Here is a 17,707-nt window from a genome sequence, read left to right as displayed (position 1 = left end):
CGCTGTAGGTGGAGACGGACTGGCCGCAAAGGAGCCTGGGAAATGTAGTGTACGCTATCTCCGCTGGACGCACGGGTGAAGCTTCAGACAGATAAATGAACAGATAATGTGAAAAAGGACACAGATAATATAAATATTTATATACTTGATTGCAATGTACACTCGATTGCAAGAGAAAGTCCTGCATTCATCGTTTTGTCAACATGTATAAAATAATTAAAAGTACAATAATTAATGAAGTTAGCATTACTGTTTTAGGTAATATGATGATGAGGATTTTGGAGCAAATATGCTTACATACTTTACATGCAAACTCATATACTGTGTAAATATATACATATATTCTCTCTCTCTCTCTCTCTACATTTATACATATATGAGAGAGAGAATATTAAATAGTTCTAATAATAGTTCTTTGTGCTTGGAGAATTCAATGATCAGCTTAAAGCTCTTCTGCTTCATCGTCACCACGGTTGAACCCTGATGTGGATCAGTGGGATTCAGCCTCCGTGACTCTCTCGTTCCTTTTCACGCTCGCTTTCAAACCCCTGACATACCATGAGTGCTTTCAGCCTGGATGGACTTCCCCCCCCCCTCGTGGAGTTCGTTCCGCTTGTGTTGCTTCCACCCCCATGGGAGTATACGGTGCTGGTGCTGTATTTTATAGGAATTATCATTCAGTCTGTTCTAGAAGCCACATTTAGGTTTTTGAGGGTGAACTATTATGCGTTTCTTATTTCCTAAAAGGTACTAAGTGTTACTAAGTTACAAAACACATACAAAAGAGTGGTTATGGTCTACTGGATAAAACAAGTTTGACAAGTTTGAAATTAAAACTAAAGACTGCCTAACGTAGTCCTCTAAATGTGTTATTTTAGTACGATATGGATATGCATGAAAAACAAATTAAAATACTGCAGAAGCAAACCCTAAACATCGTATCATAAGTACAACATTTAGTAAAACTCTAAAGTACTATATTTCAGAGAAAGAAAGGAGCAACCAAGACCAAGCATTGCCCAACCACAGGAGACATAGGACTCCGCACACATGTTTGTTCACGTTGCCATGGTTACTACACCAACAGCTGGAGGCGGCGGACACACCTTCCCTTGATGGATGTTCTTCGAGTGCTCCTCCCTCCAGCAGCACATCAGGAAGTGATGAGGAATGTAGACACACACACACACACACACACACAATACAACACTATTCACTGCACGAATCCGTGCTCGAGCATGAGGTTCTTCTTCATGATTAAAATAGCAGAGAGTGTAAAATATCTGTGAGAAGGAAAGTAAGAATTTGAAACTTTTGTGTCAAATTCATTTGAAATAATTTATGCATAATGCGTTTGTTTTGTCCTCTGCAGAGAAAGGAAACTTTTGGTCAAAGCTTTAACTCAGCTGACTGTATTTCTGAGGTTTTTTTTTACAGTGTTGATTTTACAGGGAAACATTTAAAACATTTTCACCTTTTGGAGGTTTTTGCTGTCAAATGTCTTCTCATTGTATTCTCACTCTGCTATTCTAAATTCTAAATAGTTTGTCAAGAGCAAACAGTGGGAACTATAAGTTGTTATGAGTGTGTGGCCTGCAGAGCCCGACAGGATCAAACAATCAAATGAACACTCTCATCACAGGCGTAGAAATATAAATGTAATTAATAATAAAGTTCTTCTGCTGAACCCGAGAGGAAAAGTTTCCTCTGTCTGCAGAGAATATAAAGAGTTTTGTCTACAGTAGCATTCAGAAGACATTTTAATGCTTTATAAATGTTTCTTATCATAAAACACAGGGTTTTATGAGGTGCGGTTACAGACTCAGCATTCCATCACTTCAGCTGGTGATGAAGACACACACCATCACAACAGATTACTCATTCTAAGTACAGGTTTCACACTTGGAGTCTTTATTGGTCTTTCTCAGTAGAAAGCATTATGAATGCCACTCATGCTACTCCATAAACCTTCTTAGTTTCTTATATGTCTCATAAACCTACAAGAGGCATTATACAGATCATGGAAAGGGAAAACTAATGTGTTTGTTTATCAGACCTCTCACTGTCGCTACTTCACGGCTCACTTTGAACTTTAGTTTGAACTTTTGGAAAACGATCTAGTGCAGCTTATTGCTGGTTGTTTGCCAGGACTCAGGTCTGCTCCTGACCTCTGACCTCTGGGTTAGTGAGACCGGGGTGCGTGCGGGACGGGCCGTCCTCAAAGCGCGCCCCGTCCTCCCTCCTCGTTGTTGTGCGATAAGACCAAAACATGGCAACAGTCTTCCTGCGGTGTGACTGAGGCCTGTGTGATAGAAACGCGGGCCAAATGTGAAATAACACCACCCGCCCGCGTCCGAGGGGCCGGGCCGCGGCGCTGTTGTCGCGCTGCCATGGCGACGGTAACCATGGACAGGATACTGTTTACAGAATGTTTAGCATAGCACAGTGCAGGCGCAGAGAGGCGACCGGACCGGGGGAACGGGGCCTCCACCCTCCCCTCTGTGCTTGGGCTGTGAATGAATGCACTATGGTGCACCCCCCCCCCCCCCCCCCCACAGAAACACAGAGAATCACAGCGGTACCTGTGTGAGTGGACCTAGTGCCGGGCTTCTGCAGTAAGCTGTACCGGACACACACATGCAGGGTGCAGCTGATATTACCAGCGGGTGTCGGCTGCTTGTGGGAAAAGGAAGAAGAAAAATGTGCCAACTGGCAGGATGAGCTTTCCCTTCCCAGCTGTTGGTTGCATCAGCTGAGATAAACGGTGCTTTTGCTAAATTAGACCACCTTAAATGAAGTGTTTCTATAGAAAAATGCATAGTTAGCATGTTGAAAAAATACCAGACATCCTAAAAGTTTAATGTAATTCATAGCAGTAAAAGTTCACTTGTTTTGGGCCTGTGGATCATGGTCATCAGAACCTTCATGCCACGTATACGTCTCCCCTCTTCGTGGCCCTGGCAGCTGTTTCCTCCGTTTTAATCTTGAAATGTAAAATAGTAAAACTCAGATGACGTGTTGCAAAATGACTATGGGTGAACCAGATGTGGACAACTTTGTTAAATAAACTTAGAGAATCAGTGGAGCATCAGTGGCCGTTTCTTCCTGTGTGTTTGATTGGTCATCTCGATCTTTTGTACTTAAAAGGTTACAATGTATTAGGGTGTTTATGTATAAATATATATATATAGACACATACATACATATATGTGTATACCGCGTGTGGGGACAGGATCTGCACCGCGTCGCCCCAGAAGTCTTTGGGCTTCACAGCGTGTGATTTCTGTAACGAGGTGTTTCGTCACTCAGCGAGGCCTGTGATTGGTTGCACAATAAACGCTTCCCGCTGAATGTTCTGTACAGACTCATTACCCAAGAACATAAAAATATCCCACAATAACAAGGCACACCCTCTGCGCACACACACAAAGACACACGCAAAGTTCAAACAGTCAACTGGCGAATCTGGCAACGATTCTGTCCAAATAAGTAGAAAGAATCAGTGCATCGTACGCACAAGTCGCCACGCCGCAGGGGAGGAGCTCCCCAACGACACCCAGATGAAGAGACCACGCAGTTCTCGTGTCGTTTATTGAGGTTTTACAATTCCAATTAAACACCAACATCCTCAGTCAACTGTTCGTATTATATATTTATTCGAATGTTAGGCAACTCTCTTTTGTTATGTTTAAAAAGAAACTGTGGTTGTGGTTCAAATAACAAAGGAAGTTGCAAAAATGAAGTACAGGAGTTACGCAACCAATGAATCAATGTTAAAAGGCCTCTGCTTGCACATTTGCATGTCAGCCACGCCCACTTTGCAGCGAGCCACGCCCACTTCACCAGTTCTTTGCTGTCAGTTTGACTCTAAATGGACCATTATTCACTAAATGAACATCATGCTGCATTGAAGAAGACTTGAAACTAGAGACTGAGATCATAAACTCATGTTTACAATGTTTACTGAGGGAATAAATCAAGAGAGAAGTAGAGTCATTTCCTCATAGACGTCTATGGGAGCAGAGGAGTCGCCCCCTGCTGGTCACTACACAGAAGTAGAGTCATTTCCTCATAGACGTCTATGGGAGCAGAGGAGTCGCCCCCTGCTGGTCACTACACAGAAGTAGAGTCATTTCCTCATAGACGTCTATGGGAGCAGAGGAGTCGCCTCCTGCTGGTCACTACACAGAAGTAGAGTCATTTCCTCATAGACGTCTATGGGAGCAGAGGAGTCGCCCCCTGCTGGTCACTACACAGAAGTAGAGTCATTTCCTCATAGACGTCTACGGGAGCAGAGGAGTCGCCCCCTGCTGGTCACTACACAGAAGTAGAGTCATTTCCTCATAGACGTCTATGGGAGCAGAGGAGTCGCCCCCTGCTGGTCACTACACAGAAGTAGAGTCATTTCCTCATAGACGTCTATGGGACGCTTCTCTAAGGGGTCGTGGCTTTAATCTTATCAGATTTAATTGAAAGTGTCTTTCAATATAATTACAACTTCACAATCGGTTTTCACCCTTAAATACATGAATCACACAGAGAGGAAACCTCAGTCATCTGAGAACAGATAAGAACTCATGTAATTAGATTTATTTTGAAATACTGTGTCACTAGTATAATTGCAGTTCATATACATCTTTATAATCATTTACACAGTAATTTTTTACTGCATGGTGAGTTGGTTTTGCAGATTTTGAAGCATATTCGCAGAATCAAATAATCACCACATGACGATCTTACAGAAATAAAAATAAAAAGGTTACTCACAATATTACCAAATCTTGTGCATACGATGACTTTAGAAAAGGAATATTATTATGCAATGGGGAGTCGAGTTGTGCACCAATGAACTCGGATAAAACCCTCATAACATCCTCACATACTCATCCCCAACAAGAACATTTACAACGCCGGCGTGAGACCACGACGCCATCCAGCGCAAAGCCAGGGTCCGCTGGAACCCCCGTTTCTACGTGGGTATGAAAAATATAATAATATAAACACTTGGAACATGCTGGTGTCAGTGTTTGAAATGTTCCAGTGTGCTTGGCATGCGTCCAGATCAATGTAAACACACACTAATCTTTTTTTATGGCACAACGCGTGATGCTCAATCTGCTGCTTCTTCCGCCTTCGAACCACCAGGACAGCTGTTTCCCGTTTTAATGCTAAGCTAAGCTAAGCTAAGCTCAGGACCCTCCGTGGTTCTTTATTGTTGCATGTTACTGCTCCTTTCTGGGTGTTGCATCCTAAACAGAACTCCTCCTGTGTGCTTTATGTGAACATAGTTTTGAAAATCATATTCATCAGACGGCTTGAAGAGCTTCAAGCTGTGAGAAGAGCAGCTTCCAGCAAATCTTGGAGGGTCACAATAACAATTTTAAGTAAAGAAAGTAATACAGGACCAATTCTTTCCCGTCAATAACTCCAGCAGACAGCAAACACGAGAACATCGATGACGAGGAGAACGTCTCTGACCATTCGCAGAGGTCCACACTTTTAAACCCTTTACTGGTTCACAGGACACAAAGCAACAAACTGCAAACTGATACAAAATCAAATATTATTTCACATTTTCTTGGAAACACTGACATGTTTTGTGCTCAGACTCCTTTTCACATGTACACACAACTTCTCTATAATGCAAATGTACTGTAGAACGGAATTCTACACTCTATTTGCATGAAGAGAGGGGACAACACGTGAAAACACGTGACCCTGAGCTGGTGCATGTCTAAAGGAGGAAGGATCCAACAAGCTGCACATGGAGACAAAACGGGTTCCTCATTTAACACGACTTTCACCTTGTGCAGGTACGTATCCGGCCTCCTGTGCTTTCACGTGCAGCCGTTGCTCGGCAACGCGTGGGCGCCGTCACGTCCTCAGCTTCAGGATGACCGTGGCCAGCACCAGGAAGAAGGTGTTCCAGCCCAGGGTGACGGCGAAGCCGCGCCACACCATCATCTGGGACAGACCCCAACCTGTGGGAGGGAGGCGGGGCTTTACACTCACCTTTTTTTAGACGCGTTAGCAGCCTGCGCTGCGGGACATGTTAGCTTAGCTTAGCATGGAGACCGGAAGCATCAGTAAAGCAGACGTTGTTGAGACAATCATCAATCCCCAGGTTTCTGGTCCTTATGCTGAAGTGAACATGTTGCATTACATAAACATTACGTTACCTCTGTACATGATGCAACGAAGGGCTTCAGAGGCGTAGGTCTGAGGAAGAGCCATGCTGACGTAGCGGAGAGGATACGGGACACACTCCACCGGCCAGATGATACCTGGATGCACAGGACAGACAGGTGCTGCGGTTACAGCACAGCCTCCACATCTGGACCCAACAAGCCGACCCACAGCAGACCCCTGGTCACATGTGTGTATGTTTAGAACTGGAGAGAGCTGCTGGACGGTGTAACACACACACACACACACCGCTGAGGATGAGGTTGGGGTAGAAGATTCCCAGGGCGGCCTGGTTGGCGCTCTGCTCGTCGTCGATGGCGGCTGAGATGACGAGGCCGAAGGAGATGCCGGTGATGCCCTGCAGCACGATGAGGACCACGACCAGCGCCAAGGAGCCTTCGTTCGGCAGCTAGGGAGGGAAACGTTTGAGGTTTAAGGATTTAATGGAGGAATCCTTGTCTTTGTTTACACATCGTGAGTAAAATGCTGACTCGGTGAATTCCCGAAAATACACGACGACCGGGAGCGAGGGAGAGTCACAGCGGCAGATGTTCTCTGCTGTTCCTCCGCCGGCTGAGTTTGATTGTAAATCACAAAGAGAGGAACCTCTGAAGATTCAAAGTGCACGAACTGTGTGTGTGTGTGTGTGTGTCGGTTCGTCGAGACACCATCCGTCTCCCGTGACAACGGGCAAAATTAGACGCCGGTCCGCACGACCGCTCGTTGCCACAGCAACGGAGGGCTGTTGTCCTGGCGACCCCTGGAAGCGGCCCGCACAGGAAGAGACTCGTGACCCACACACACACACACACACACACACACACCCTCTCTGGCCCCAGTGCTTCGTCCTGTATTGATGTGAATATAACATCACTGAACGGATTCTCTCGTGTTTCCACAGATATTCTGAACACACAGGAACGTTTACAGCACCTCTGCAGCACATCTGTAATCATGATTGTTACCATTAACATCATTACGTCCTGCGGGATGAAAAGAGTCCTTCATCACATGTAACGTGTGTGACTTTGACGTCGTCTCTCAAGTGTTTTTGTGTTAAACAACAGACAGAAGAGTTGGTCTGTGTCTCTTAACGCTATAAATAAGCAGCAGATTTAGATGATTCCTCACAGGAGAGACATCGTCAGGAGTCCCTGTGGCATTCGTTTACAACGTGGAAGGATCAGAGGAACACACACAACCGAGAGCGTGACGTGTTGTGGTGGGAGTGAGTGCAGTGTGCGCCTGTGTGGAACCTTGAAGACGAGCAGGATGAAGAGCAGCAGCAGGACGATCTGGACGCTGATGACAAACAGCTGAGAGAAGAGGTGAGCCAGCATGGTCTCCAGGGAGCTCACGCCTGCAACACAGAGAACACAAGAGACGCTATTCCATGTAAGGCTGTGAAATCATGAGTGATGAGTTATGACCCAAACAAGCCGTGACTGCTCCGCCCCCTAGTGGCCTCATATAGAGTCACACTGATAAGCAAAGTTATTGAGTAAATCAATAATCTCCCCAAAACGATCCAAGCAGACGGAAACAAACTCTCACTTTGCCCATGTAGCACAGCGTGAACTTTGACCCCTCACCTGCGACCCAGCACCTGTCCAGAAGCCCCTCCTTCCTCTCCAGGACAAAGGAGAGAGCCGTCAGACCCACGGCCAGATAGAAGGTGATGCTGGAAGGGGAGGAAGAGGAGGAAGAGGAGGAAGTCAAGGGGCAGCATGTCTCGCTGAGAGGTTGCTGGTTCATTCATAAAAAGATGCACTGACCTGAGAACAGCTCCAGGAGTCACAAAGGTGGTGAAGTCCGTATTCAGGCTTCCGTAGATCGGCTCTTCAAACTGCAGGAAATATGGATTTTTATTCCACAGAATGTAGCAGAAACAGATCATTCTAAATGTTTTTAGTATGAATTATGTGTTGTTATTATTTCAGAATTCTGTATTTTCAATTTCTTTCACCTTTATTGGCTGAGCAACCAGGTACGATAAACTTCCCAATTTATTATCCACAAAAGTCTGTAAGAGATCAAACAAACAAACTTAACGTGTTGAAAATATTTAGATACAATAATGCTTAATAAAACAAAATAAATAGATTTACACGGTGAAAGTTTGGAGTTGTGTAACCATAGAAATCAGCACATTTAAAGTCAATGCACACTGTTGGTATCAGAAACATTATGCTGCTGTAGTGCGTTTTCTTTATGAATAAAACACAACACAACATATCTTTATTTATTTACCTGAAAGGCCTCGTGTAGCTTCTTCTGCAGCATTAAGGCAATTTGTCGATCTGAAAGTGTAAGTGTGTGTTTATTCCTCTGGGGATTATGTATATTTATGAACACTCAGCACATGTACAATCTCACAATATACATTTTCAATAAAGCCACTTCATTCCTAAACTTCTCTAAATGGCACCTTTAGGTTTATTCCAATGCAAATGTAATAAAAGTGACTCGTCAGTGCAGAAACAGCAGAAACTGAGTAATCTCACTGGTGAGGTCCAGCCAGACGTGCACCGATCCTCCGTCGACCACCTCCCTGGACACCTGGCGCTGCATCGCCCTGCAGGAAGCAGACACACCGTCAACACCCCGAAATGACCCGAAATGACCCGAGATGACCCGAGATGACCCGAAATGACCCGAGGTGACCCGAAATGACCCGAGGTGACCCGAACCCGGATCCAGCACCGAGAAGTCAAACAGAGACACGAGAGTTAAGGTGCTGCGCAGGAGGATCTTCTGCAGATCTTCTGCTTCTCACAGGTACATCACAAGGAGACATGGGATCTTAGAAACATGAACTTCGGCACAAAAACAGAAGATTAGCAGTTAAATATTTAGGTTTGCACATTTTGAAGCTTCTTCATTTTGGATTTCTTTGTGAAAAATGAAAAAAAAATAGTTTGAACCGTTGTATCTTTGATTCAGTAGTTTGTATAGAAACCTTCAAAGTATTCGCAGCAATGATCGTCATCATCATAATAATAATAATGATAATAATGTTGTCAACCTGTAAAGTTTTATAATCAACTGATCCTGTATTAATTAATCCCTCTTTAAAGTCTACAACATGTCACAGATGTATTAAGAAATATAGTTTCTTTGGCTCAAGCCTGAATTTGTTTTTAATGACTTTGATTCATGTTATTCGTAGAGATTCATTTTATATCTTAAGGTGATTCCCCCTTGTTTTAACAACAATGAATGAGTGTGTGATCAATTGCTGCTGAGCTGCCACCTGCCCAGGTGTGTTTGAGACAGGAAAAACAGGACACACACACACACACACACACACACACACACACACACACAGACACACACACACACACACAGCTGAACAACAACAACACCTCGTGCTCTCTACATTGACTCATCCTCACATGAAGAAATACTGCGGAGGTGTCATGTTTTGATTTATGGGTGAGAGAAAGAGGGGAGAGAGAGAGGCCAGGTGACATCAAGGTGAGGAGTTCTGTGTCCGTATGCGTCAAAGAGAAACCAAGCGAAAGGTCAAAGCACGAAGACAAACCACCACACACAAGTCCCGCCCCCTCTCACCTTTTCGTCAGGTAGCTGGTGAAGTTCTGGCCGAAGCCAATGACGCCCCAGTAATCTCCGTTATAGATCCCTTCGAAGGCCTCCTGGTGGGACACGGGCACCTGTGGATGTGAACGAAGAAGCGTTCATACGCTTCCCCTCGAACGCCAGTCACAGCCAACGCACACTTCCTGCCCGCACACCTCCTCCCCGCACACTTCCTGCCTGGACACTTCCTGCCCGCACACTTCCTGCCTGGACACTTCCTGCCCGCACACTTCCTGCCCGCACACTTCCTCCCCGCACACTTCCTGCCCGCACACTTCCTGCCCGCACACTTCCTGCCTGGACACTTCCTGCCCGCACACTTCCTGCCCGCACACTTCCTGCCTGGACACTTCCTGCCCGCACACTTCCTCCCCGCACACTTCCTGCCCGCACACTTCCTGCCCGCACACTTCCTGCCTGGACACTTCCTGCCCGCACACTTCCTCCCCGCACACTTCCTGCCCGCACACTTCCTCCCCGCACACGTCCTGCCCGCACACTTCCTCCCCGCACACTTCCTCCCCGCACACTTCCTCCCCGCACACGTCCTGCCCGCACACTTCCTGCCCGCACACTTCCTGCCCGCACCTGGTGCACGCTGCTGTTGTCCAGGAAGGAGAGCAGCGAGTGGCTGTAGGCCGAGGGCGAGGTGTCGTTGTTCACCACGGCGACCTGGACCCCCTCCGGGTCTCCGCCGATACACAGACAGATGAGAGACACCTGGATGACGGGCAGCAGGAACTGGAAACACAGCGAGCTGCCGAGGAGAAGCAGGATTAAAAGGTCAAAGTTCCTCTGCAGTGATGTTAGCACCTGGAAAATAAACAGAACGTTTGAGATGTTTGGTGTTTTTTGGACGCACCCGGGCATCCTCTTCATCCGCACCAGCGTTTTGATCATCAGGGCACCGATGTTCCTCCACTTGGGAAGAACGTGACGCACCCGCACCTTCCAGTCCGCTGAGCACACACACACACGCACACACACACACACATACACACACACTGTAAACACACACTTCACCCCTCCACAAACATCTGCTTTAGGGGGGGTTTGGTGAACTTGAAGTAAAGCCCGTACCTGAATACGAGGGCACTTCCTCTGCGGCCCCCCCCAGTCCGACCCCCAGGATCGGCCGGCTCTCGTCCCGGCCGGACTCAAAGGACTGGCTGCCCTCCAGCGCCCCCCCCGGCGGACAGAGCCCCCGCTCGGCGCCGCTCTGGTCGTGCGTCTCACACAGCTGCAGGAAGGCGTGCTCAAGGGTCTGAGGCAGAGGGCCGTGTGTGTGAGACGTGGACATGAAGCACCCTCCATCGTTTACATGACAACCCCCACCCCCCTCCTCTCCACGCCCCGCCCCCTCCCTTCCCCAGGACTCACCGTGGCGCTGTGCTGCTTCATGACGGCGTCTGGAGGTCCTTCAGCCAGCAGGCGTCCGTTCCTCATGAGACCCACCTGGAGGAACCACAGGAGGAGGTTTATTTATGGAACACTTGACTTCACTAATTTACTCCACTCAAGACCTGGGTTGACCTCTGACCCCGTCCATCTGGTTTCAGGCCGTATAAACTCTGACAGGTCATTTAAAACCACAATCTGCTTCATGTCCCAGCTGATCGATAATAACAGTGAATTCTATACTTTCTCAGGTATCGTAACCACTCCACAGTGAAAACTCACACATGGGATGCACTCAAGATCCAAAGAGGATTACTGGGAAACAATAACTGGCCTCATGGAATGAGTGAAGCGGTCTTGGTTGGGGGGCTCTACGGGTTTTGTGCCGTGCGATACACGCTAGAAGACCTTTTTCAATGAGACTCGATGTGCGTTGATGTGCGTTGTGTCTCCCTCTCTTTGTGTGTCCATGTGTGTGTGTGTGGACCTTCTCACCACGTTGGCTTGCCTGGCCTCCTCGATGTAGTGCGTTGTGATGATGACGGACACTTTCCCCGTCTTCACTATCTCCACCAGGTGCTGCCAGATCCTGGAGAAGAACAGGAAGGCGTTAGGTACCGATACGAGGTCACATGACTCCGCCTTCATCTACACAGGAACTCCACCACGGTCACGTGACTTTTTCCTCTTTACTTTTAGATCAGACGGCAGAAGTCTCACTAATACATAGTGGATAATTACGTGGCTTTATTTCGTGTGAATTCAAACAGCTTATTGATCGATTGATGGACGACAGACGATCAGCTGAGGCTGTTCTTACTTGGCCCTGAGGACGGGGTCCACCCCCACTGTGGGCTCGTCCAGGATCAGAAGCTCCGGGTTCTGCAGCAGAGCCGCTCCGAGGGACACCCGCCGCCTCTGACCGCCACTGGGGGGGGGGGGGGGGGGCAGAAAGGGTCAAAGGTCAAACGCAGTGATTCTCAGAGACGAAACCTGCAGGACGAGCAGGAAAACAACAGGACCCGGATGCTTCATTTCATAAAAACATTGTCTGCTTGGTGCGGCGCCGTGTTTCAGGTTAGAGAAGAACACGCGTGTTGTTGTTCATACCAGGAGCGTCTGTCATGCTCTGCATACAAAGAACAGTTTTAATAACAGGAGTCACAAGATCAGCTCTAAAAACAAAAACACCACCAACAGGTTCAGCTGAGTCACGGTTACAAATATATTATATAATATTACAGAAAATCCATTCATATCATTTACAGTTACAGAAAATCAAGCCCAGTCTCCTAATGTTCCTGTTTTAGTCTTTTTGCTCATGTTGGGTCACCGTTCTTTGCTCCTAATGTTGACATCGTGTGTCTGTTGCTCTGCTGATTTGTTCTGTTCTAACAAATATAAAGTAGGAGGATAAAAATGGACATAAAGCAACGTTTTCTCTCACATCTTTTAAACTCCTATTGCCTGAACGTGTCCATCTATGGCTTCAGAATGAGGCTTTTGGGGGTTTTCTACATTCCTCTGTGACGCGAGGACAAAAAGCGTGAGAAGCTGTCTCAGCGGAGGTTTCAAACGTTGACCTTTGACCCGATGGGAACCTCTGCAGAAAACGAGGCTGTGCAGATTCATTTTTATAGACTATAGACTCTGCCGATAGGGGGTCAGGTCGATGTTTGCTCAGACAGGCCGACAGAGACACACATCTAATGTTCTCACAAACACAACACGGTGATAAACAGGAAGCTGCCTCTGCAGGGGCCTGCGCTTGGTTCCTTAAAAGCTGCACGTCGTTCAGGGCGGATGCTTCAGTGCTGATTAACGTCCACGCCTTCCTCCTCCCGGTCCTCACCTGAGGCTTCGCACCAGGCGCTGCTTCTGGGGGAGATCCAGGAAGTCCACCAGGAAGTCGATGCGCGCCCGGGTCTCCTTCCACGTCAGGCCGTGGATGCGTCCGAAGAAGGTCAGCGTGTCGCTGATGGTGAACTCGTTGTACAGCGCCAGCTCCTGTTGGACGACAACAGGTGGCGCTCATGCGTTTGAAGCCCATTTCTTCTGCGGTGACGAATGAACGTGACACTTTGTTTGTTGCTGGCGTTTTAGTCAATAAGTCCAAGCAAGTCAATGAATTCCTCCGCTCGGTGACACCGGACGCCGCTCCAGCGCCACGTTCCCGCTGCTGCAAGCAAGGTGTCACATGACACCGGGGACGAAAGTGATGCCCAGGGTGTGTGTGTGTGTGTGTGTGTGTGTGTGAGAGATCGGGTATCCGGCAGTAAGGAGACACACTTTTCGAAGGAGGCGCGGAGCAACGCAGGCAGGCAGTTTAAAATCGATTCAACTCTGGTTAAACTTTAATTGCAAATAAGTGCAGTTTGGCAAAGAAAAGGATTTACTTTACGTTCAGGAAGTCTATAAATATAAATACAGATGTGCAGCACGTGTTGCTCACCTGCGGCATGTACCCGACCATCCTCCCCGGCACGCCGTGACCCGGGTACGAGGGCGGCTTCCCCAACACGCAGATGTGACCCCGCGAGATCTTCAGCGTTCCCACGATGCATTTCAGCAGCGTGGTCTTCCCACATCCGCTGGGCCCCAACAGGCCGTAACTGCAACGCATTCAGGTGAAAGTCAAGGAACAGTAGTGACAGTTTGTGTTTGGATTGATTGGCTGTCAGATCGTTATCTGACTCAGCTGCTCTAAATTGGATCTTTGAGCTTTGAGGCATTTTATGGAACAAGCAGCTAGACGATTGATCCAGAAAAGGATCCACAAAGAACATCATTAGTAGATGTTTGTTAAGCAGAGTGTGGATTCGCTCCACCTTACAAACGTGAAGTGAAAGAGCTCCACGTCCGGTCACAAAGAGCCAGAACCTGAAAGTTCCTCTTCTGTAGCTCTCACAAAGGAAGCAGAAGCTGTCGATACCACATGACTGTAGTGAAATGTGATTATCTATTAGAAATCAGATGTTAGACTCTAGTGTCTCTCATCAGGCCGTTCACTGCAGACCGTTTGATCTGAGAAAACAGAACCAGCTTTTATCATCGGGTCAATACAGGAGGCCCTCTGTGTCCACACCAGAACTATCTGTAGAACATCAAACCAGGTAAGGTTGGATCTCTCTTGTACAGTGTGACGAGTAGGTTAAATAATTGATTAATAATTCCTCTCTAAAGCTGATTCTTCTCTTCACTGACAGCAAATAAAACGGTTCCAGGAAAGCAGCAAGAACAGCTCGTCTCCGTTCTCAGGCTCCTTCATTCAGTTCACCAAACGAAGCTCATTAGCAGGCTGCAAGCAGAGGCCCGGTCCAGCTACAGGGGGGGAAGGGGGGGGGGTCGGCGCGCTGCACTCACATGTGTCCCTGCGGCACGGTCAGGTTCAAGCTGCTGAGGACCTTCAGTTTTCCGTAGGACCGGCACACGTCCCGGCACTGGATGGCCAGCGGAGACGCCTCCAGATCCACCTTCATGCTGCCCTGCGTCTGCTGGGAGAGGGACGACATGTGAGGAAATGTCCTCCTCAGAGCCCCCTGTGTCCCCTACCGGTTTGTGCTCGTTTAGCCACGCCCCCCCCCTGTTGATGCCCTACGCCACATCAGGGTGACAAAATATATATATATATATATATATATATATATTTTTTTTTTAACTTTCTGTCCACTTATTTTGAATGTTCAAGACCAGAACCTCCTTTCAGATGATCCAACCTTTTGACCTGGATTTGGCTGCATAATAAACTCTACATTAAACATGAAATCATAATAAACTCAGACCTTCTTCTCATAAGAAAACCAGATGAATGTGGCGTTTGGACGCACTGAAACATCGCTCCATTTGCATCCCGCAGCAAAGTATTTGGGTCGTAAAAACAATCCGTTGCTCGGTAATCTCTAATAACGACGTTCCTCCCCGGAGTCCTCCAACTAACAGCAGCTGCCGTTCTCCATTTGAGGAGATTACAGAGTTTTTAACTACACAAACGCACACAAAGACACATCTCCTCCGCGGCTGGGTAATTACAGCAGGCTGCAGGGTGTGATCATGTTTCACAACATGTCAGTAAGGTCACATACGTGTAGAATCAGTAGCAATCGAAGCCGACACTCACCCTCAGAGGAGATGGAGGCAAATCAGAAATAAATAAGAGGAAACGTGCAAAGGGATGAAGAGCTGATGAGAGAGGCCACAGACTGAAGAGAAGAGAACGAAACAAACATCTCCGCCCACAGACGACAAGTGGAGGAACAGGTTCAGTCTACTGGATGGCATGAGAAGAACGCCTGTCTGTTCAAAGAATACCCGCCTAATGCACACACACACACACACACACACACACACACACACACACACACACACACACACACACACACACACACACATGCACAACTACTTAATCTGCAAACAAAAACTATCCCATAAGGAATGATAACAGCAAGCTGTCACATTCCCTCAATTTTCCACATTCTAAATCATCTCATCTGAGGAATCCCACCGAGCTCTGCAGCTTCAAGTGTCTGATGATCTCATCCAGAAGGCTTCTACTGAAAGTTCTTCTGCAAGCACCCATCCTCTGTATATATGTGTATACACGGTGACCCCGTGAGAAACCCCTCCCAGCTGGTGGTGCCTTCTTCCTGTGGTTCTGCTGTTGATCAGGAAACGTTCCTACCTTTAACTTCCGAGTCGTTGCCAAGTTGCGTCGCCGTCAAAGCGCAAGAAAAACGGGCCCGACGGGGACGCGGTTCCGGTGCGCCGCCTCCGCCGGTGTCCTACCGGCGACCAGCTGCTGCGCTTTCATTTATGCGCGTCACACGGGAGGATGTGCGCGCCGCTGCATACCCCCCCTCCTTCCCCTCGGCCCCCGCCCCCCTCCAGCACACACTGCGCCCCGCCCCCTCCCGTTTCTGCATATTTCTTAAACCATGAAGCCCCCTCCGTCACATCTTCGGATAATTTTACAAAACGTCGAACCAAAAAACAGATCGCTGCGGTGCTGCGTGTCCGTGTGCATGTCCGTGTGCGTGTGCATGTGCGTGGGCATGTGCGTGTGCGTGTGCGCGCATAACGCAGACAGTCTTTCTCCATCTTGCTGCTGCGCCCTCGTTCTAATCCCCGCGGGTTTTTAGTTGCGGACCCAGACGCGTCTTACCCGCTCCTCCATCTCCGTGAAGACCGCAGCATCCCGACCGGCATCCTCCGCGGCCATGGCAGCAGGGAGGTGGGCGAGGAGGAGGGGGGGGGGGGGAAGGGGCAGCGTGACGGAGGGGGCGGGGGATGATTTAATTACAATTCACGATGATCCTCCACGTCCAGCAGCGTTCTATTTTTATTTTATGAAAAATAAATGATGATTCTTATAGTTTTGTATTATAGAATTTGGAATCTGATTTTATTATTGTTTCTCCCTTGGGGAGGGGGGGGGGTAGAGACTCGCCCTGCAGAACAGACTTTATTCCCAGAGGGATGTTTAGGATCTGAATTGATCACATTCAACTAGCTCAGGTTTACGGAGTAAAAACATGTTGTAACCGTGTAATTAACAGAACCTGAATAGAAAAACATTTTGGAATTGGTCGTCGTGAAGTGTAAAAAACACACATTTTTAAAGACCAAGAAATTATATATTATCCCACCTAGAGACTAAAGATGTTTGCGTGCTGCTGTGGAGTTCTGAACATCAAGGATTACTCGGACCTTGATGAGGGAGCCAGACAGGTAGCTGGTACTGTTCACTTAATACTGCAGAACATTCAATGACCTTTGGCCTAAAGCGTCTTCATGCAAACATTCCATAGCCTGCATAATAACATCACATCTTAACCATCGTGTTTGACTCAGGGACCATGTAATAATTATCTAACGTCACAGTCTAACACTAAACATTATTACATGTATTATCATACCACTAGGTCTCGCTTCTGCTTGAATCCATAAATAACAATACAGCTAAATAACAATGATACTGAATGTGAGGAGAAAGTTGATGCTTTGATGTCTGTAAAGAAAACTGCCTGAAACATCAAATGAGTCTAAAGGTGTAAAAAAGGAAATCATTTCCTAATTTGACGTTGTAATGCAATTGAATGTATCACGTCCTTAATATGAATGCATCAACGTAACGTCTTCAAACGTCCACAGGGGGGCAGAATGCAGCAGCAAATCACACTTCATACAGTGTACATATACTGTATATACTCCATATGTGTGGGGGGGGGGCAGTGCATGCACGGGCCGATAGATGACAGCAACGGGTATTTGCGCATCAGTTTGTGCATTTCATTCAAAGAAAAGCAATCAAACTGAGCAGAAGCTGGTCTATTTTTAGCTATTTTTTAGCTCGCAGGGTTTAATCATTCAAAAGTATTGAGTTGTGTCACAATTAACCTCAATTCAGGACACGCGAGGGCAGCATTCGATACAAAGAAAGAGTCCAGAGAGGCTCAGATGAGCCTCTTTAACTCTGTGATTAGAATAAAAGCCCACGTCAGCACAGCCATTCCCAGAGAGACGTCCT

The 17,707-nt window shown here is 47.3% G+C and overlaps 1 protein-coding gene across 6 annotated transcripts; it reads right to left on the bottom strand.

Moving 5' to 3' along the window:
• Window positions 1-3,574: 3,574 nt before the first annotated feature.
• abch1 (ATP-binding cassette, sub-family H, member 1) lies at window positions 3,575-16,426 on the bottom strand. Of its 6 annotated transcripts, none has more exons than XM_062566609.1 (21): window positions 16,343-16,379; window positions 15,302-15,496; window positions 14,548-14,678; window positions 13,637-13,796; window positions 13,037-13,191; window positions 12,005-12,112; window positions 11,680-11,773; window positions 11,167-11,241; window positions 10,867-11,050; window positions 10,649-10,745; window positions 10,375-10,543; window positions 9,760-9,860; window positions 8,691-8,761; window positions 8,437-8,486; window positions 8,153-8,209; window positions 7,962-8,032; window positions 7,779-7,867; window positions 7,443-7,546; window positions 6,436-6,595; window positions 6,180-6,284; window positions 3,575-5,981 (listed from the first exon to the last, which is right to left on the bottom strand). In XM_062566609.1, exons 3-21 carry the CDS (start codon window positions 14,661-14,663, stop codon window positions 5,875-5,877), a joined length of 2,073 nt encoding a protein of 690 aa, XP_062422593.1. In that variant the 5' UTR covers window positions 14,664-14,678; window positions 15,302-15,496; window positions 16,343-16,379; the 3' UTR covers window positions 3,575-5,874. The 6 variants fall into 6 exon arrangements, with proteins under 6 accessions (XP_062422593.1, XP_062422594.1, XP_037320921.1 ...); XM_062566610.1 differs by having other exon boundaries at window positions 14,548-14,675; XM_037465024.2 differs by lacking the exon at window positions 15,302-15,496 and having other exon boundaries at window positions 14,548-14,675; window positions 16,343-16,426.
• Window positions 16,427-17,707: the final 1,281 nt, after the last annotated feature.

Source organism: Pungitius pungitius, chromosome 13, assembly GCF_949316345.1.
Source record: "Pungitius pungitius chromosome 13, fPunPun2.1, whole genome shotgun sequence".
NCBI lineage: Eukaryota > Metazoa > Chordata > Actinopteri > Perciformes > Gasterosteidae > Pungitius > Pungitius pungitius.
Note: the sequence above shows the minus strand (reverse complement) of the source record. Positions and strands in the feature narration are given on the sequence as shown.